General features: G+C 51.4%; 1 protein-coding gene across 1 annotated transcript; it reads right to left on the bottom strand.

Moving 5' to 3' along the window:
* Positions 1–177: 177 nt before the first annotated feature.
* TF (transferrin) lies at positions 178–20,613 on the bottom strand. Its single transcript, XM_042024509.1, has 24 exons — positions 20,275–20,613; positions 18,006–18,169; positions 17,714–17,822; positions 16,347–16,538; positions 16,016–16,151; positions 15,698–15,753; positions 14,518–14,687; positions 14,208–14,394; positions 13,082–13,236; positions 12,864–12,957; positions 12,178–12,207; positions 11,366–11,524; positions 10,052–10,196; positions 9,504–9,568; positions 9,208–9,392; positions 8,316–8,502; positions 7,885–7,921; positions 5,600–5,826; positions 5,373–5,467; positions 4,422–4,499; positions 3,172–3,254; positions 2,516–2,652; positions 1,632–1,686; positions 178–896 (listed from the first exon to the last, which is right to left on the bottom strand). The coding sequence occupies exons 1-24, from the start codon at positions 20,315–20,317 to the stop codon at positions 680–682; spliced, it is 3,006 nt and encodes a 1,001-aa protein (XP_041880443.1). The 5' UTR covers positions 20,318–20,613; the 3' UTR covers positions 178–679.
* Between the last annotated feature and the right edge of the window lie 879 nt (positions 20,614–21,492).

Below are 21,492 nucleotides of genomic sequence, written 5' to 3'. Positions count from 1 at the left end.
GAGAAGCAGAGTGAAGCTTTCAGGACATGGCCCTCAGCTGACAAAACACTCCCAGGAGCTGATCAAGAGAGGAAATCGCCAGACATGGGCCCAGAGTAAAGCAGGAGTAAAGCAGGGCAGGCAGCCTGGTTTGGGCATTTCACACTCCTCCAGCCCCACAGAAATGGGGCTGCACCAGTTTGGAAAAACGGGAAGGTAGAGACAAAGAGGAAACCAGCTTTTTATACTCTCTCAATGCCTGCCTAACTTAGGGAGCTCCCCAGCAGCCCCAGCCATAAGGCAGTCAGTGGCTCTGAGAGGCAGCAGGAGTCTAAACCACAGCAGGAAACACCAGGCACACTCCAGTCTCTAAAACTCACCTGCCAGTGCACTCCTTCCTAATTTGCTTGGCAACTACCAAATGAAAGCCTAAAGATTAAGGAAAAAGAGAAGCCCAGAGGGTCAGCAGGCCAGAGGAGGGCAAGGGAAGAGGGGAGAGGATAAAAACATTGCAGCACGAAGGGACAGTCAGAGGGAATCACACCAGCAATTGTCACGTCACTCCCAAGCCCACGAGCAGCAGAGGAAGACACCACAGTGCTGACTTCCAGCTGAAGTTCCTTCTTTTTACATCAAGATGAGATTTGAGTGCTCCAGACCACCTTTTTCCCTTCAACCCCCCAGCCCTGTCGGTCTCTCTTCAGGCCACCTTCACCAGCCACTTCTCAAGGCCCTCCAGGTCAGCCTCTCCGTCCTCTCCCTTGCTGCCTCGAGCACTGCACTCCACAAATTCCACCTTCATGGGCAGCTGGGAGAAGTCGAAGTCCTTGCCCTTCTTCCCCAGCTGGGCAGGGCCCCCTGTGGCTGAGCCATCCAGGCTGGTGGGGGCTGCAGAACGGGTCACCCGCAGGGTATTGCTGCAGGGAGAGAAGAGAAAGGGTCAGGAAGGAAGCAGCAGGGGAATATCACCTGCACCACGGCTCTGGGATGTTTGGGATCCAGCTCTGCCAGCAGGATGCCAAGGACACGAGGCCCAGCACTGCCCTGTCAGGCTCAGCCAGGGCCTTTGGCCACTGTTGGAAGGCACAAGTGCAGCGGCTCAGGGGAGTAGGAGGGAACTCAGGGAGAGGTGTTCAGACAGGTCTGGTTTTGTAATAAAGGACACCAAAAGTCAGATGGTGATGGTGTCCTTATCCCAATTTATCCACAGGGAACACTGGAATAACCATGCCTGACAGGACACGGTAACTACCTAGAAATCCAACACCTACACACAGGTAGCTGGCAAGTGCTCAACATCAGAACAAGCAATCCTTATTTTCCTGGAGAATGTGAGCATGTGGCAACTGCCTGCTCTGTTAAAAACCAGCAGGCCGGGTATTCAGCCTGGAAGAGGCACAGCACAAATACCTCTGCTGCCGTCTGCTGGGCAAAGGGATTACAGATCCGAGGAATCATTTAGCTTGGAAAAGCCCTCTAAGACCATGAAGTCCAACTGCAAACCCAGCACTGCCAACCCCCAGACCAAACAGACTGTTCCCAGTGCCACAGAGAACTCAGACACGGCTCAAGGGAGCTCACTGAGCACTGAGGGAAGAGAGAAAGGACAAGAGGAAAAGCTCAGAGGGACTGAGATCCCATTCCATACTTACAGCTCTTTCTCCAGCTGCTGCTGGATGAGTTTTGCTGATTTTGCCATTGTGACATCTAGAGAGAAGAGAACATGAAATCAGCTCTTTGGTTGTCTGTCAGCACTCAGAACCTGGTTCCTCCTCCTAAAGTAAGGGCAGGTCACACTGTGCAGTCACTGGAGTTACCAGGACAAGGACAGCTGTGCCTGCAGTAGGATGAGGGATGCTGGAGCTTTGGGATCACAGGCGTGAATGGGAACAACCCAACAGTCTGATACAATGCAGGGAATTAACTTCTTCTTGCTTACTTCAGAGGATGGGTTTGATGCACCAGCACTCCCTCCTGTCCTGCACTTTCCACCCGTAGCACGCAGAGCCAGGGAAGCCTCAGGCAGCTCCTCAGTTAGGGCAGGAAATAACTACAAAACCCAGACCTGATACTGCCCCAAAACATCCAACTGTTACAGAGAGACCCACACTTTCACTGCAGAACTAGCAGGGATCTGAAAAGTGACTCTTTTCCAGTAGCTGGATGTTCAGGCTACTCCAGAGAAAACATGGAACCCTGGCAGCTGGACAACTCCTTTTAACTTCGAAGCTGCCGAGTATGTAGGGATAGCTCCTTATGCTCCAGCTGATCCTATTTCCTGCTGCCTGGAGACTGAGGAACAGCTCTGCACAAAGCAAGCAGAACCAAAAAGCCACGCAAAAGCCTTAATGACACCCACCCAAAGAGCTGCAGCTCTCCCAAGCAGTCCTGCAAACGCTCCTGCTGAGCAGTCAAAGTTTAAACCTGAATTCCAGCCTTCCTTTTGCTGAAATCCCAACTCCCAAGATCAGCAGCCATAACACGAAGCCCTGGCCTGCAGGAGTGGCCAGGCCCAACCCCAGGGCAGCCAGGGTACCTTGCTTGTTGCAGGCGATGAGCAGTGCGGGCGCGTTCCTGAGCACGGTGCTGTCCACCAGCACCTGGTACAGGAATTCTGCCACATCCTTCACCTCCCGCTGGAAGGCCACGCTGTCCACCACGAACACGATGGCTCTGGGGCAAGAGGGAAGGACATGTGATGGGGATGAAGCTCTCCAGTCACCTTCCTCTGCAAGTATTCCAGCCTGGGCTGAGATTTCCACATCTGGTCTCACCCAGGTCAAGAGAGGTTCGCAGCATGTGCTGCCTGAAATACACCCCATGGCCAGCTCCAGCAGGAATTTCTCCCCCTGTCAGCCCCAGGATATCCCACATCCCCCAGGCCTCCCTGCTGCAGCAGCTTTGCCTCCTGGTGCGCTACAAGCACAGGTAAGTAGGAAATTCATGGTGTGATTTTTGGGATGGTCCTGTGCAGGGTCAGGAGCTGGACTCCATGATCTTTGTGGGTCCCTTCCCACTCGAGATACTCTATGAAGGCAAAGCAAAACTGAACCAGCACTACCCCACAGCAGAGCTCTGATTCTCAGGGCACCACCAGCCCAGCTCACAGCATTCCCAGCACCATCACTTGGTTTATTCCCTTTCCAAAGGATCACCCACCCCCTCCTCCCCTGCTGATCCCCTCCACGTTACCTGGCTGCGGCCTTGAACCTCTCCAAGAACTGCAGCCTCAAACTCTCATGGCCTGGAAGGTCGATCAAGGTCACACTAGTGCTCTGGAACACAAGCAAGAAGGAATTAACACCACCTGATCCAGGGGTTCCTGTGATCACAGACTGGGGAAAACCAGTCTGACCCTGGATTTGTGTCCTGAAGGCACAATGCCACCTGCCCCTGAGAATATCAATCTACAGCCTTACCCATTCACACAAGTCTCCCTAAATACACCGAACTTCGCTGGGAATAACATAAAATGCCTTTGCAAGAGCCTTTTTCAACTGAAAACTGCAAATGTTTCCCTTCCCAGGAAAGGAAAGCAAAGGGCCAAAGCCAGGAGGTGGCAGAGAACAAACAGCCAAGCCAGGGCCACGTCACTGCTCTCAAGATAAGGCTGCAGGAGCCCCTTCTGGCCCACTGCTCTATGGTTTTACTGGAAACTTTGTCTAGGATTTTAACAAAAGGATCAAAACAGCAGCAATCTGCCTTGCAGCATTCCACTGCCTCACCCCCTCCAAATACTCGTCTGCTCAATTAAAGAGACACAAAAATGGGAGAGGTCTTTAAAAAACTCCGCATGTCCTTTTACCAAGTTTGTAACCTTATTATCACTGCTGTTAATAGTGACTGAGGAGGTGAAGCCACAAAACCACCCTCTACTTTCACAGTTCACCAACAGTTAAGGTGCTGCCAGCATGCTGCTCTCCCCCCACGTGTGCATCCAGCACAAGGAAGAGATTTCCAGAAGGAAAGAATTGCCAAAAACTGAAAATAACCAGGTCTGTGGCAGCCCAGGACCTAAAAACAACAAAATCCTTTCTGAGACCATATAAAGTGCGGCCGCAGCCTCTGCTTAGACCTGACAGAGCTTTTAATTTCAATGATTCTGGGGAGAAACAGAAATTACTGCTGAGGAAATACAGTAATTCATCAGAACAGTGAACCCCCACAAATCTCCCTCCTGCTCCAAGCACGCTGCTGAACCCCCAGGTGTGGCTTTCACTACTTGACAAGCAAAGAAAAAAGAACCTGTGGAGCCCAGCAGGCTCTAACACATCCCAGTATTTCCCTACTTTCTCAGCGTGCACTGCTTGGAAAAATCCTGCCCCACACTGGGACCAAACTGGGGCCTGAGCAGCACAAAAGATTCAGGGGCAGGTTTAGCAGAGGGAGCAGAGAAAGGCTGCACACCCTGAGCTGAGTGAGGGCTGAAGCTGTGCACTCACCTTGTCCCGGCTGACCCTGTACACGGCGGAGCTGTCGGTGATCGAGGTCTGGGTGTCGTGGTACCGCCCCGACAGCAGCTGGGGGAACAGGCAGGCTTCAGAAAAAACAGCCTGGGAGGCTCCCAACCCTTCAACCAGGCTTAGCATCACGCTTCATGTACTCAGAAACTGAAATGGTCTGACAGGGGTCATGGGCATCGGAGATCTGATCTCAGTTTCCTGCAGAGAACTATTGCTGGGGGTTACTTTCGCCAATTAATTAATAAATGGTCATTAGGGGAAAAAATATGTATTTATATTGTCAATCTCCACTAAAACAAGAAAGAAGAGAGTGTGCCTGCAAATCCTTCAGAGTTTTCCAGGTGGGATCACCATGGCTGTGCCCCTTTCGTTTTCAGACTTAACAGTAACAGAATACCAGGGTTGGAAGGGACCCAACAGGATCATCAGTCCAGCTCCGGGCCCTGCACAGACACCCCAACAATCCCACCCCGTCCCTGAGAGCGCTGTCCAAACGCTCCTGGAGCTCTGGCAGCCCTGGGGCCGTGCCCATTCCCTGGGGAGCCCGGGCAGTGCCCAACCGCCCTCTGAGGAAGAGCCTTGTCCTGAGATCCAGCCTGACCCTCCCCGCCACAGCTCCAGCCGTTCCCTGAGTGCTGTCCCTGGTTCCAGATATGCTCCTGCCCCTCCGCTGCCCCTCGGGAGGAGCTGCGGACTGCGATGAGGTTAAGTATCGCTAAGCCTTTTACTGCGACATATTCAAACCAAAACTCAATTTCTTTTGACACTCCGTGGTAGACAAAACTCGGTCTCCATCCCTCCTTACACCTATAAACCCCAACTTTTAAGTTTCATTAGGAGATTAAAAACCGAACGAACGGGAACTGCTTCACCTCCCTACGAGAGGCCGCAGCCGGGCAGGCCCCGCGCCGCTCGGAGCCCCCCGCTCACCCGCGCGAAAAGCAGCGTCTTCCCCGCGTCGCAGAGGCCCAGCAGCAGCACGGCCTTCCGGCTACTCCTCCTGCCCTGCACGAACCGCCAGATCACTGCGGGAGAGAGAGCGATGAGGAGGAGAAGGGGACACCTGACCCGCGGCTAGCGGCACCGGCGCCCCCTCAGCGAGTGCTGGCCCCCGGCAGGCCGCGGGGCGGGGGGAAAGGGAGGTTCCCGCAACTCACGGAAGGTGATGGCGACGGCGATGAGCGCGATGAGCACGGAGAGCACGGCGGGGCCGCGCAGCTCCCGCCGCAGCGCCTCCAGGTGCGGCTCCAGCCCGCCCGCCATGGCCCGCACACGTGGCCACGCCACGCTTCTGCTTCCGGCCCCGCGGCACGCCGGGAATGGCAGCGCGCGGGGGCCCATGGGAGCTGTAGTTCTCCCGTGAGGAGCTGGGAAGGCAGACTCGCTGGGGAAGCCTGGAGAAATATGGAATCGTTTATGCTGGAAAAGCTTTGAGATCATCGCGTGCAACGTTTCCCCCAGTGCTGCCAAGGCCACCACTAACCCATGTCTCCAAGTGCCACACACACAGGGCTTTTAAATCCCAGGCAGCTGTGTCAGGGCTGGACAGCTCTTTCTGGGAAGGAATTTTCCTAATGTTCATCCTGAACCTCGCCTGGCCCAGCCTGAGGCCGTTCCCTCTCCTCCTGTCCCTGTTCCCTGGGAGTAGAGCCCGATCCCCCCGGCTGCCCCCTCCTGTCAGGGAGTTGTGCAGAGCCACAAGGTCCCCCCTGAGCCTCCTTTGCTCCAGGCTGAGCCCCTTTCCCAGCTCTCTCAGCCTCTCCTGGGGCTCCAGCCCCTTCCCAGCTCTGTTCCTTTCCCCAGACATGCTCCAGCTCTCAATGTTTCTCTTGCTGTGAGGGCCCAGAACTGGACACAGCGCTCAAGGTGCCTCACAGGTCCCAGCACAGAGGGACAGTCACTGCTCTGGGCCTGCTGGACACACCATGGCTGGGACAGCCCAGGGGCCATTGGCCTCTTGCCCACCTGGGCACACCTGGGCTCACGTCCAGCCACTGTCACCAGCACCTCCAGGGCATTTTCCAGCTTGCCAGCCACTCTGTCCCCAACCTTGAGCATTCCGTGGGGCTGGTTTGCCCCAGGAAGATACGACCCCAGGAAGATCGGGAAGCAGAGCTCGGCTTCCCACAGTGGTGCAGGATGAGGAGTAGCGGGAATACATTGAAACAAGACAGGTTCAGAGTGGGTAGGAGGGGAATTTCCTCCTTTGGGGGCTGCCAGGAGCAGGACAGGCTGCCCAGGGAGGTTATGGAGTCACCACCATTGGAGGTCAAGCCCTGAGCACCTTGGTTGATCCCTTTCCTTGAGCAGGAGGTTGGACTGGAGACCCCCAGAGGCCCCTTCCAGCTTGAGTGGTCCTCTAGCAAGGTTCCTTTTATCCATGCCTTCTGCTTATGGGACAAGGGCTTACCCCTGACATGAAATGCAGATGATGAAGGTTTCTGGGGAGGGGAAAGATTTCTAACTGCAGCCATGCTGAGTTGTAGAAACAGCATGTTAGGGGCACTGATTCTTTTTCTTTGCTAGTTTTGAAGAGTGGGTTAAAAAGCCACCTGTCCAGTGTATCCATCCTACATAAATTGAGGGACTACATTTCATCCTTTCCTGTCATGCTCTGCATTTCTGCCATCCAGGGGAATGTTCATTCAGGCTGGTGGACTTCTCACCACACTTACCATATGTATCCAAAAACCATCAAAATATTCATTCCCTCAAAGTGAGGAGCTTTGTGCTCTCAGCGGCTCCTCCATGCCTGCCTTGACAGCAGGACTGGGACACCTTGGGTGAGCCCAGGCTGTTCCTCTGGAGCAGAGAGCCTCAGCAGCCCTTTTTGTCTCACCTTTTAATGTTCACTGTGGATCAGAATCAGGCAAAACAAACTACATGTTTGTTTTCAGCACAGAATTAGACAGACTACCAAAACAAACACGTTTTGGAGCAAATCCTGGACTCTCCCCATCGATACAGGTATGTGCTCAATGAGTCCTGCCTTGTGGAAGGGACCATCACCTGCCAGGGATAATCTGGGCAAAGCAAAAGCACAGAGAGTACAAAGCATCTGTTAATTAGGCTCTAGGGTATATTTAATCCATTTTGCTTTGGCAAATGGTGCCAGACATTTCCCTAAGGCGCAGCAGTAAGTGACAACAGCCACGCTGGTACCTGTCACTGTCCTATGGTGAGAGGCACTGAGGAAGGAATGGGCTTAAGGACCATTTGGAAACAGCTCAGGACGCCCACTTAGATTTGAGATTTTATTTTTTGCTGTGCTGGCAGCAGAGAATTGTAAAGTGTCAAAGAGCCACTTTCAGAGTGATGAGGGCGGGCAGAGAAAGCAGCGAAGGCAGAGGGCCCTCCGCGGGTCAGTGTTCGGTGCTGAGGGCACGAGAGGAGTCATGGACTGAGGTTTTCTCCCCCACTTCGAGGATCCTTCTCATCTCACTACTTGTCCTCAAGGAAGGTGCACACCTGGAGAAGATCTGGAAAGGAAAAGGACAGGGAGAAGTTCAGATCCTGCCTTTAAACACTCCCGTCCCACCGGCACACACCCAGCCATGCCAACCTTGTCACCACATGGAAAACCCACAGTGTGCCACAAAAAAAGAGCTTTAACCACAAATCCCAGTGAACCCACACTGCTGGGTCCAGGGAGTTCTCTGCATCATTTCTCAAAGTCCATATTTTCTAAAGGTGAGGGAAAGTCTTTTATTCACGTTTTTAAGTCTGTTCTCAGTTCACTCACGGAACTTTGAGAAAAGAATATTGACATCCTCATGCTTAAAAGGCATTGAATGGACAGTCCCAGAAGAAACTGCTCGTGCCTGCAAGGTAAGAGCTGCAATTCAGGACTTCCTCTGGGGCTGTTCCAGTTACCTGATGGATTGCAGGTGTTGAGGCTGGCAAGTGAAGAATAGTATTTATCTCCCAGGAATTCCTTGTACGATATTCCATCACGGAGCTTGACCAGGCACTTTGTCCGGTCTTTAAACAGAAGGTCCTTGGATTCATATGCAAACATATTGAAATCTTTATTCTTGGTCCCTTTTGCTCCAAACAGTCTCTGAAATAAAGGCACGAAGAGGAGAGAAGTAGAAAGCTGACCTAGCTCTTGCTCCTGGTTCTTCACCGTCAGCCTGGGGAGCCCCAAGCCAGGCTCTAGAAATTTAGGATTGAACCTTCTGTCTGTATGCTTAGGGGAGGGATTGCTCACTGGTAGGCACATTTTTTCCCCCATTTTAACCTGTCCCTGTGTGCAGAGATGCTGCCAGCAGGTCCTGTAACTTAACCATGAATAGAAGCAAAAGGACCCAAGCGCCTCTCACCAGACGCTGATGGTGGAGCCAACATTAATGTTTGCAGGGAGAAACAGAGATGGTTTAGCCTGGTTATGGTCAGCCCAGTGGCTGTAGGACTGTGTGTGTGGGTGCAGGGAGGCTGCTGTTGGGGCTGAGCCTGACCCAGCTGTGGCACAGACCAGGCACCACAGAGCAGTTTCTGAGATGCCCCAGCAAGAGCAGAGCTCAGAAAGGAGGTGATAAACTCATGTCACACAAGTATAGCATGACAGCAGCAACTACTGCTACCTAAAGGTGTGTTTGCTAAGGTGGCAGAGGAGAAAGAGCACTTGGGAAGGGTTGGAGGAAGGGGGAGGCCGAAGGACAAGGCTGTCACCCCACAGCAGTGAGGTAAGATCTTCCACCTTACGCTGACTTGGGGAAAATCAGAGCAACCCCGCAGTATTTCTTCCACTCTCAGCACTACAAACCTCTTGGTTCTCCAGCAGCTCACGGACTTGTTGTGCTTTCTCAGGACGTGTCACCACAGCGTGGGTAGGGACTTTGGCCAGGTTGCATCTCCTGTAATCCATGACATTTGCCCGCTGCCCATCAGTGCACAGCAACTCAAACTGGTCCATTTTCAGATCTTTGGCCCAGCTTTCTGTGTTTTTGCCTTTAAAGAGAATGGATTTGGAGATTCAGAGATCTTGTGCAGCAGGAGAGCATCAACCCCAACACCACCTAAGCAATAATGCAGATGGGGAAGGCAGCCCTGAGCACGTACCATCAGTGTTCTCCTCAACGATGGAATGCTTGATGAAGGCCACATCCCCCTGCTCAACCAGACACCTGGGAAGTAGGAAAAGAGGCCAGTGATGTGGGTGCTTGAATCCTGTCCCTTTCCCACAGATTTGACTTAGATTTGAGTCTTACTCTGTACAATTAATCTCCAAGGACAGCCAGGTCTAGGAGCCCTGCCACAAATATTTTAAATATATCTGAAATACAGTCTTTACCCTCCTTATTTAGGTTAAAAAGAGGAGCACTTCTGACATTGTGGGAGGGCTTGTGTCTTTCTGGGTTTGCCTGGAGGCAGCAGGACATGAGTTTTACAGAAGGTAAAATTGGTATTTTACATCAATTTTCAGAAAGCAAAGGAAAAGCATGTGGCATATGTATAAAATTACAGAGATCTGCACTTTCAACGGTGTAATGGAGTAAAAGAGTAGCTCAGCAAACTAGTGTCGACACGAGGCTGTACTTCACCTGTGAGCTGCCCTCTGTGGTCAGGCCCAGGGTACCTGAGGCAGCCTGGGTGTCCCCAGCACGTACCTCAAAGCTCCGGTGTATCCATAGTACTGCTCGTGGCTGCTGGCCACACACCTCTCCGGAGGGACCCCCCCTGAGCCCTTGCAGAGCTGGCAGAGGCGGGATGTAGGAGGAGACCCAGGAGCACAGCCCTGGCTGAAGTATTCATCTGGAGGCAGGAATAGGAGAAATTCACTTTTGCTGCCCTGAGAAGTTAGGTTTTATTTTAATAACACGTTCTCGCCATGAGTTTGCGTTAGCGCTCGCTGGGGAGCTGGAAACGGGCTGGGAGAAGGAGCATGACCTGGTGGGCAACAAATCACGTGCACCCAGCTTTCACTAGGGAACTTGGGTCCTGTTATTATTGATAATTGTTGTTATGGTTGCCCAGAGAAGCTGTGGCTGCCCCTGGATCCCTGGAAGTGTTCCAGGCCAGGTTGGACAGGGCTTGGAGCAACCTGGGATAGTGGAAGGTGTCCCTGCCCATGGCAGGGGGTGGAACAGGATGGGCTTTAAGGTCCCTTCCCACCCAAACCATTCTGTGATTCTGTGATGAAGCAGGGCCTAAGGCTCAAGTGCAATAGGCACTATGTTGGCATAAAAAGAGGATTGTTTTCCCTGCAAACCATTCCCAGCTCACACAGAGCCAGCCTGAGCCTCCACAGCCTTTATAGGTCAGCAGAATTGCATTTGGCAGCAATGCCAGAGCTCTTGGAGTAGAAGGGACAGTGGGAAAGGATGGCAGGAGGATAGAGAAGCCAAGAGTAAAACTCACTGACACTAATATCTTCATGTGGTTAGAGACTTCCTTTTAATAACTATAAGCTTACTTTGTCTTGGTTGATAATATTGATAAGGTTTCCAAATTATTTTTGTTGGACCATAACTCTCAATGGATTCTCAGGCAGTCAGATCAGTCCCTTTAAGTTTCTTGAATGAAGATCAGCCTCTGTCCCCTGTTCTCAGCCCTTCCCCTCCCTTTTGTTTCATCCTTTATCCCCACTCCACACCCTGCACAAGCACCAGGCCCCTGTGGGGCAGCCCATATTCCCTTTTTGGGAATGCCTCTTGGGCTGCTGCAAAAGGAAGGGGAGAGATGTGAAAAGAAAGCAAAGACCCCCCAAAGCAGCTGTTGTGACATATCTTACTCTGAAGCAGACACCAAAGGCCTAAAATTTTGCTCAATGAAACCTTAAATAACAGAGCCTTCTCCATTTCCTCCCTCCAGGAGGGAATCTTTGAGGCACGAGAAACTTTGAAAACCAGATGAAGGATGGTAAAACCTTTTTTTGTGAGCAGATTCCCAGCTCAAAGAACTGGATGCCAGAGTGGACTCACCGAAGTTGCAGCTGCCTGTCCTGTTGTGGATCAGGCCCATGGGGATGTTCCAGCCAGCAGTTCTCCCCACGGCGGTGTGGCACGACTTCTTGCCCTGCAGGTTGTTCCAGTTGATATCCCTGTCAAACTTCTTCACAACAGCCACAGCAAAGTAGGTTGCTTTCAGAAGAGAAAATAGAGAGGAATGAAGGCCTGACCCAAGGATCCCACTGTGATCCCTTAGGAGAGAGCACTGGCTTCACTTGGGAAAGGGCATGAACAGCACAGAATTACTTTGTGCTTATAAATACTTTGCCAGGCAGCAGCAATGGAAGAGTTCGTAGATGTGATGCATCTACTTCCACCATGCTCCTAGGAAATTATTATCCCTGACAGTTCCCTGCCCTCCAAAGCTCTGACACCTGGGTATGTGAGAAGGCTGCAGCAAGACACACGTGAGGATTTCTTATCCACTCCTGATTTCTTATTCTCTCCTTAGCAAAGGACAAAACTCTTCCCTCCTCTCCCGCTTTCCATTCCTAGAAAGAACAATTTCCTCATGCTGCAGCCCAGACCCTCTTTGTCTGTTCACAGCCCTGACACTGTTGTGATGTGACCACACCAATCTCTGCCACTACCAAATGCTTCACCTTGATCTTATTGCAGCCCCTGACTTTCCCTCCGACTGCTAAACCTATCTCCTAAATTCTAATATCTACACTGGACACTCTTTGGGTGGAGACTGGCTATTTCTTCTCCATTCATGACTCATATCTACTTTTCTACTTATATCCCTCTGGACTGTTTTCTGTCCCTCTGTTGGCAGTAATTACCTGGTTCTTCTCCTGATTCGCAGTGATTATCTGTGGGAGGGGAGAAGAAAAAGATGATGTGTTAAAGACATCTCAAATCCAAAAGAAGAATCGAGCTCACTGATTTCTGGAGAAATTCTTTTGTAGAAGTGACCATTTCAAGTAACACCTTGTGCATCAGCAGAACAAAGCACAGCCTCCAAGCTGTTCCTCTGAGCTGAAACAAGCAGTTTTACCAAGGCTGCTGCTAAAGGACCAGGGCATCCTAATTAAAACAAAGAAGAGTTCCTGACTATCCCTGCCTGCTCTGCCAGGGATGTTCCACTTTCATGGAAAGACAAGGGGTGCAATGGTGAGCAGAGTTGCCTCAGAGCACCGTGTGTTAGGCTGGCTATCAGGAAATCTTCCTCCCCCAGAGGGTGCTGGGCACTGCCCAGGCTCCCCAGGGAATGGGCATGGCCCCGAGGCTGCCAGAGCTCCAGGAGCGTTTGAACAGCACTCTCAGGGACAGGGTGGGATTGTTGGGGTGTCTGTGCAGGACCAGGAGCTGGACTGATGATCCCAGTGGGTCCCTTCCAAACCAGGATATTCTGTGATTTCTGCAGGATGCAGCACTGCAGCTGCTTTGTAAGATTCCAGAATAAAACCGGCACTTTGGCACCAGCCCATTCCCCACCACCTGGACCCTGAGACAGGGCTGTGCTTACCCTCATAGCTCTCTGCCATCACTGGCACCAAGCCACACATGCCAGCAGTGTAGACAAAGCCTCCATCTAAGCTGATGGCATCTGCTTCACCTTTCTGCAAGGGAAAGGTGCAGAAATGAAACGCTGCACGTCCCCAGGCCAGCACTTTTCAGAGCTCAGATGGTGAAAGAAGCCTCTGGGAAGTTCACAGTGAGAAGAAAAGGGGAAAAAAGCTCTACCATGATCTTCGTGATGCATTCCTTGGTGTCCTCTGCCACAACACACTCCACCTCCCCCTTGCTCATCACGCTCCAGACGTCACACTTCTTCTTCTCATCCCTGCCAATCGCACACCACTGTGTCTTGTTGCCTCTGCGGCTGGGGGTCAGGCGGTCTGCAAGGGCAGCGCAGGGAGAACAAGGATGAGCCCTGTGGAACCATATCCCAGCTGCAAGGGACTCAGCCACACACCGTACACACCAACCTGCTGCTGCTCAGGGCAAGGAGTTCTTGTTAATTAAGCCCTGGGCTGGCAAGAAAAGAAAAGGTGATTCTCGAGCTGAAGGAGGCTCAAAAATCAACTTGCAGGTCAGAAAGGTGAATTTCTGCCTAACACAAGCCATTCAGGCAGATTTCTGTCAGCTAAGACAGCACAACCACTAAATGCCCATGTGATAATAGTACTTGGAATTGCAGCCTGTAATATGTCCCACGTTTCTGCACTCCTCACAGCCCAGACAGCCATGAGACTAAGACCAGGCTGAGCTGGAAAATTACAACCTAGTTATGGTTCTGTAAAACAGCACTTGAATAATCTGGTTTGATGCTATGTGAAGTCCATTTACCCCCCTCCACAAATGCTACTTCACAGAAGTGAAGTACTTTAAATGATACCATGAATTCTGAGTGGGCTTCAGAGATCATTTGTGGGATGTTTGACTCTCAGAAAGCTATCAGAAAATGCTTGATGAGTCTAGATGGAAATAAAGGACATTGTTTCCCTCAAGTGTCTGAACCTGGTGTCCTGGGATGTTCCTTCTTTTTACATCCCAGAAATGGCTTTTCTAAGGAGCAGTTTTGACCATGCCTAATCTCTACCACCATCTCTACCACTCCAGTGTGTGGAGCTTGTGTAGATTTTCCCTATTTGTCAGTGTGGTGATGACGTTATTTTGGCTTTGGATACAACAAATTCCTGTGTTGATGTAAGTGAAGTTTGTGAAGGTTCTGTGATTTCACAGGAAATATTTTGCAGATGATACAGTCTGAAAAAATCACGTTCCTTTTGCCTGGTGGTATTTGTCAATGCCAACTCTTCCACACAGCCCATGCTGACATTACATTGGTGTTTGATATCCTACCTACCTTTCTGGAGGCTCTGGACAGCACTGTAATACTCAAAGCCCAGGTAGAGCTGGGCATCCATCAGTGATGGGATTTGCTTGAGCCGTACTGCAGAGTCTTTGAAGAGCAAGTCTTTGAGGCCTGGGTCCTTCTTGCCAGGTGGCCCAAAGAGGTGGAAGGTGCTGGTTGTGCCCACGCCAAATTTTTCCTGCCACGAGGGAAAAATAATCAGCAAATGACCACACCAAAACTCTTGGAAAGTTGGAGAAAGCAATCAAAACCAGAGGACAGGGGATGTTAGAGAAGGAAAGGAGAGCTTGGTGATTGATACCTGTGCTTTGGAGAGGAAGTTCCAGATGTCATTGACCTTGGTGTCATCTCGAGCCACAACGGCGTGAGCAGGAACCCTGGCCCAGTGACAGGCCTTGTAGTTGTCCACGGGCTGGCGGGTGCCATCCAGACACAGGAGCTCGTACTCGTCCTTCTCAGTTGGGGCATTTTCTGAAGGAAGGGAGGAACCATGAGTTGTGTCACCATGAAAACAGACAGAAAAGCCAGTGTGGGGAAGCTTTGTAATTCATTTAGTTCTGCAGAAGACAGCTTGCAGGCACCCCCCTTGCAATGGGGTCATCGTGGGCACATGAAGGCGATGCCTTTGGAAGAGAGATCACCTCTGCCTCTGCCGTAACTGAGCCAACAGTACAAGGATTTATGCACAAAGGGATACAAATAGGTTTCCAAACACCATACAAATGGATTGAACAGGTCAGCAGCTGCACATGGTCTGTGAAGGCCAGTAGGTGACTAATGTCAAGGCTGAAGACAAAGCCCAGGACTGAGATCACAAGGTTAGAGGAGAATTCAAGTGTGAAGGGACTTTTGAATATCCCTGGTCAAGGCAGGGACAGACCAGGATGTTCCAGGTAGATCTTGAAACCCTTTAAGGGTGGAGAGTGCACAGCTGTCCTGGACAACCTATCCCAGTGCTTCACTGTCCTCAAGGAGAAAAAAATTCCCCTCATATCTGGTCCCCAGGCTGATCAAGCCCATCCCACAGAGCACCTCCTTGCAGGACAATTGTCCCTGCCCCATGATCACCTTGGTGACCCTCCACTGAGCTCACTGCAGGTCCTGGGTGTGCCAGGCCATCCTTGGTCTCCACAGAGTTAGTAAACTCTTGCTGTGGGCTGAATTCTCTCCAAAATCCCTCCCAGAGGGATAGGTGACCTGCTCCGTTGCTCACATCACAGCTGGCTCTGAGATACAGCACCAAGCAGGTTTTCCAGCTACAAAGAAGAACCTCAGAGAAGAAAACATGGATCCACCATAATCCTATTTCTCAGTAACAAGGATTAGTCAGTTCACAATGTGCAAAACCTTTTTCAAGAGATGAAAGAGGGGTTTGGGCCTGGAGAGGAATAAAAGCTGCACAGTGTAGACAAATTGTAGGATGGAGTGGCAGCGAGAGGTGGGACTAGAAAGAGGAGAAATGAGGGATCTTGCAAGCATACCTTGAACAGTTGTGTGTTTCACAAAAGCCACCTCTCCTTTCCCATCTTTTAGACAGCTGCAGGTGGGAGGAACAGAAGAGAAGTTAGAAAAACAGGCATTGTGACACCCCATCTCCCGTTTCAACAAATTATTTTTGGCATAAACTGCAGCCATAGAGGAATGGTCTTCCCAAAAAAAAAGCTATGCTGGAAGGCAAGAAATTGTAATGGCAGAGAAGTAATTCCGTCTCCTCAGGACCCCTGATTCCAACACAGCCCTCCTTGGTATAACAAAAACGTGCATGTGTCAGGCCCAAAGGAAAAATAACTCTCACTCACTGAAAAGCCCCAGAATATCCAGAATAAGGTCCTGTACGGGACATTTTGGTCTTGGCGTCCCCCTTGCACTGACGGTACAGTTTGGGTTCAGTGGTGACACCAGGAACGCAGCTGGCAGAGAAGAAATTGGCCACGGCTGTGGAGGAAAAGGAAGCAATAGTTGGTCAAAAATTCACTTTTAGGAGGACTGGGAAGGGAGGGGATCCACAAGAAATGTCAGTGCCCTGCGAGCTACCTCTGGATGCCTGCAGAAGATTGGGTAACACCCCTTTCACCATAACAGCAGCCCTGGCTGAACTCCCATGGCCGATGTCGCCGTGCCCCAGCTCACCTTGCTCGATGGAGCCTGAGTCTTTGCCATCCCACTCGATGTCCCCACGGTGGGTCAGTATTCCAATGGGGATGACCCAGCCAGCCGACCTGCCCAGGCCCGTGTGGCACGAGGTCTTGCCCTGCAGCTCATTGATGGAGAAGCCTGTTCCTTTCTTCACAACAGCCACGGCGTAGTAGCTGGTAGTGGAGCCTGCAGTGCAGGAAAAAGGAATAAAGCAATGAGAAAAGAGGACTTAGGAACATTTGAAATCATGCTAAACCCCCAGTTTTCAGGGAACAAAGTGCTGCACTTCCAAACAATCAGCGATTTGGTTGAACGCTTGTGGTTTCCTCATTTTCTTGGGTGTGAGCTACGCTGCCGATATTGAACTAATGCTGCACATTACAGCTTACAGTAAGTGACCTGAAAATGCTACCGTGCTCAAGGTGCCACAGATCTGTAAGGAACTTCAACAAATCTTTTTGCAAGTCTCCATTGGCAAGTCTCTTCTCAAGTGCCATTCCCCATGGACGCCTTGTGAGACTGAAACTCCATATTTAGAATTTTACCCAGTCTGTCACATGCTCCATATGGCTGAGTTTTGGGGGTGGCAGAGACCTCAGCCTCCCATTTAATACCTTTTCCTTAGCTACCTCATTGGCAATGACTCTGCCATGTTGCTTTGATCCTGAATATTGTGTACAAACAGCCTGAACTCCAGGGAAGAGGTCAAAAGAGATTGGGAGCTTTGGATGTGGTGGGGAAATAGCATCGGTTTGGCTCCCAGGAGAAAGATGGGAGACATGAAGGATGGTACAGTGAGTGAGTAGGGATGGAGCCGCGGATCTAACTCCGATCAGAAGGGATTGTCGCAGAGCCCTTTTCATGCTTCTTTTCTTTTTTCCTGGGGATTGCCTGCGTTTCTCACCTCAGTGATCTCAACTGGGTGTCCCTCCCAACCACTAGTAATGCTGTTGCCTCTCCAACCATTTTTTTTTCTGTCTTGATGACTGCACAGGAAATCACAGAACTTACCTGTGCCTCCTAACTCCATGTTTTACTCACAGAGTTCAAGGCCACTGAAATCAGAAGATCTCTGGGACCAGCACAGTTTTTATGCCATGCTTCAGGAGAACCATGGTTTCTGCTCATGGGATCAGAGACCTTCACTGCAGCAAATGGCCAGAAATGGGGCCCTGGATCCTGTAGCCAGGGGTAATGATTCACATTTTGCCCCCCAGGCCTTCCCCTCTGGGAGCTGGAAGCCAGGGGCAATATCTTGGACCCCCAACCAAAACATGTGGGAACTCTGCTTGGAAAGGATGGCCTTTGCACTCTTAGTTTGTTACCACCACCTGGCTTAAAAATATTGCATGGAAATGTACCTTCACTGTGTTCATAGACCTCAGCAGCGATGGGCTTCAGCTTGTAGGGAGCCAGGCCTGCCTCAAAAATTTGACCTCCATCCAAGCTAATGGCATCTGCTTCGTTATTCTAAACAGCAAAGAGATTTCATCAATTAACAAAGAGCAGGAAAAGCGCTTCCCAGAGTCTCTCCTGGATCCTTGTGTATAACAGGGGGATCACAGGTAACAACCAGTGATTGAAAGGAAACTCCATCACCAGGTGTAACAGGCTGCTGAATCTTCCCAGCACAGGAATTTGCTGCCCACTCACCGAAATGGCTTTTATGCAGTCGAGGTACGATGCTTTCTGCAGGCAACTGAAAGCAAAGTTCTTCTCTTGCATGTGGTCCCTCAGGCTATTGCATTTTTTCTCTTCTGCTGAGGATATTGTGCACCACCTGATGCTTGGCTTTTGGGGAGCAGCAAAACACAAAGCTGTAGAAAGAACCAGAAATAAATAGTCTCAAAAAGGTAGAAAAGCATTGATTGGAGAGAAATAGCATCTCTGTGAGCACAAGGTCAATGGTTCCCTGTGAGCACAAGGTCAGTGGTTCCCTGTGGTCACGGCCTTGGGTGATGGCCACATGCAGGATCTCCCAAGCCATGCAGGAAGGTCCTTTCTTTCTTTCTTTCTTGCCTGACTTGTGCTCTGTCAGGAACATCTGGGATGATCATTCCTGGCCCTGGACTATCGTCATTCAAGCAGCCTGGACTCACAGCAACATCCACAGGATTAGGAGAACAAATCCACACACTTCAATAGAAATCAAGCTCAAGCCTTTGCAAAAACGGAGAGAAAAGTTGGAGCGCTGAAGCAGTGCCTGTGCCAATAAGGCCAGAGAGGGAGCAGCTCTGACCTGGCAAGGCTGTGTACAGTGCACTGCCACTCTCACCTCCTTGGCAGCTGAATGATCTGATATCCTGAACTGCCTCTGTGTCTCACCTCCTCCACTGCACCCCAGGAGAGATGCCATAGCACCACCACAGTCCTTCCATGAGTCCCCCCACCAGTAAAGGCAGCTGAATGGCTGCTCTGGTGGACCAGAGCAAAGCAGAGGCCTCAGGTGGATGCAGGTTCATGTCTCCTCCAGAAACCTGAACCCAGAAATGCTGGAAACTTGCAGTTCAAGGATGTGGCCAGCCTGTGCTGACACTTCACCTTCACTCTGCCCCTTCTGGGCAGGGTTGTGCAGACCAAGAGGCCACTTGCACCACTCTGTCCCTCCAAACCCTCGATGGCACATTTCATCCAAACACCTCCAGATTAACCTGCGTCGTTTCCATTTTCTCTTTCATCTCAGAAACAGCCTCTCTTTACTTGATTTTCAAGCCTTCCAGTGGAGGTGCTGAATTTGGCCACAGGGAGGATCCTTAGCCTCAATTCCTACGTCCATCACCTCTTTTTTCATATGTGTTTCAAGTTCATCATACATTTTTCAAGCCTTGGCTGCACAAAGCCATGGTCACCTTAACCTAATACTGGCAACCATCCTGCCTGGGGCAGAGGCTGGATGGGGACTTCCTGAGGGAGTCAGCCCAGCTGCACTGGTGACACTGGGAAAGTAAGAGGAGCCTGAGTGCCTTGGCCACTGTCACAGACCTTTTGGGTGACCTTTTGTCTCTTTCCATGCAGGGGAGGACGAGGAAGAACCATTAGGAAAATATCTTCGCATGCTAATGTTCAGCAGAGGTGCTGAAGGACTTCCTGATGCCAGAGGCACAGGGAGCACTTCCTGCCAGAGGACATTAATCACCACCACACTTTATGGGGGATCAGAGGGACCTGCTGCCTACTCCAGGAAGGAGATCCCTCTTTCCCTGTCCCCGCATCGGGTGCAGACAGCAGTCTCCTTGCCGCGGCTATCAGCCCATTGCCTGCCAGAGCTGAGAGCAGCGAAAGAGGAAAGAATCACTCCAAGCAGACCCAGCCCTGCAGCAGCACAAATTTGGCATAAAACACGCAGGAGCCCGAGCAAAATGCAGCTGCAGCAGCAGGACAGAGCAGCGCAGGAGCAGAGCGGGGAGCACACCGCATCTTTCATTATTTAAGCTCTATTTTATTGTCACTGCCCTTAGGTTTAACCAAACACATGCACAAGCTCGGCAGGCAGGTCTTGCAATAATTTCTCCCCCCTGGCTGAGCCCGTGCTCCTCTCCCAGCACAGCAGTTGGCCGGAGGATGATTTTTGCCTTCAGCCCGTGACAGCAGGAGTGCGGAGCCTGTGCCAAGCATTCCCCTCCGTGGTGGTGGGAGCGGAGCATCCCTCCTCCTTGCAAGGTGGGTATCGGCAGTGTGGGGACCTGCAGCCCTCCCTCCACCCCGGGCTGGCCCAAGCTGCGGTCAGTAACACTCAGAATACCGATCTCCTTGACAGATCCAGGGTGCCAAAGCAAGCACCGCTTTATGTCCCGGCTTTTCCTTAACAGCTGCCTGCTCTGGCACATGCTGCAGCTCTAGAACAGCCTCGCCTGGGGGAAGCCTGGGGTCCACGGAGGTTTTGACTTCCTTCCCCCAAAGGCTGCTTTCAGCAGACACTTACCCACTATCCCGAGGGACAGCACGGTGAAGAGTGCGAGTTTCATGCTGGAGGAGGGGGTCGGGTGCCGAGGGGAGCGTGAGGCAGCCTTGGTCACAGACTGTCCCCTCCAAGTCTGTGATGGCTCTGGAACCGCTTGCTGCCCCTTTTATAGAGGAACAACCTTGGCTGTGTTTGCAGAAGCAATGACCTAACACTGTTTGTCCTTCCTTGTTTCTCAATAGCTCCTAAGTCGCCCCCCTCCCTGGATCAGCCCACTTTTAGGAAGCCTTTCACTTTGGCACTGAACCCTTCCGCAGGCGGGAGGCAGAGCGGGGCACAGCGCTTTGTATTTTACAAGGGGCTTCAGATGGAAAATTCCCAAGCTGTGACATTTGAATTCTCCTGCGGGCTGAAACGCCGCAGGAGGGGCTATTTTCTTTGTGCTGCCTACCCCCTGCCTTGCCCAGAACTAATCTCAGAAAGTCCCTGCTGGATCTAGAGCTGAGTTTTGTGTGTTTGCCAGTAACTGCTGCTGAGGTGCCCGTCGACCCTTGGCTCGCAGCACCGAGTGCTTGCCCGCTCCCTTGCGTGCTCCTGGCAATGGCAGTGGAGTTGAAAGGCAGTAAATGATTCTTACACGTGATCTGGCAAAAAAAAAAAAAAAAAAGCCAACGGCAGTGACCAGACAGCTCAATAAGTGCCCCGCAGACAGAAGGAAGCATCACGCTGCACTTTTGGTAAATTTTTGGGATGAACCTGGGAAGAAATGCTGAGATTAGCAGTCAGCCTCCTCCCACTCCCTCTGCAAACCTTCTCCATCCGATTGTGTCACTCCTGACCTGTATCCTTGGGGCCGGTGGGGCATGGCTTGGTTTATGAAGGGCAGCCTTTGTGATGCTGTCCCAGCCTTCATGTGCCCATCTTTGCTGCTGGCTACAGGACCAGCTTCAGCCTTTGGCACATACACACCAACCGAGAATTCCCTCGACCATGTCAGCCAGCCCTTGAGCCCTAAAAGCATCCCTAGACCACTGCTAGGGCTGGTCCACTCACCCTGTCCACCCAACAGAAGCTACAGGTTTGCTGTTGGAAGCCCAGCCAGGAGGTCCAGCTCCCAGGCTTGCTTTCAAGAGCACGAGCCTCCCTTGGAGGAAGGATCTCCTGGATCCCCTGCACAGGTCCCTCCTCTCCTATAGCCTTCACTCTGTACACAGATGGAGGTTGACTGGAAGCACCTGG

The sequence above is a fragment of the Corvus kubaryi genome, unplaced genomic scaffold (assembly GCF_017639235.1).
Source record: "Corvus kubaryi isolate FWS band 111438036 unplaced genomic scaffold, C.kubaryi_AGA036_p1.0 37264, whole genome shotgun sequence".
NCBI lineage: Eukaryota > Metazoa > Chordata > Aves > Passeriformes > Corvidae > Corvus > Corvus kubaryi.
The sequence above is the reverse complement of the archived record's forward strand: the minus strand, read 5'-3'. Positions and strand labels throughout refer to the sequence as shown.

What these genes read in the sequence shown, in the direction of transcription:
- TF (XM_042024509.1), bottom strand. Translation starts at nt 20,317, where the DNA reads ATGAAACTCGCACTCTTCACCGTGCTGTCCCTCGGGATAGTGG. An exon ending in TGTCCAGAGCCTCCAGAAAG is followed by an intron (nt 13,237 to 14,207) that starts GTAGGTAGGATA and finishes CTGCCCTTGCAG; the next exon opens with ACCGCCTGACCCCCAGCCGC. An exon ending in ACAGGGTCAGCCGGGACAAG is followed by an intron (nt 3,255 to 4,421) that starts GTGAGTGCACAG and finishes CTTGTGTTCCAG; the next exon opens with AGCACTAGTGTGACCTTGAT.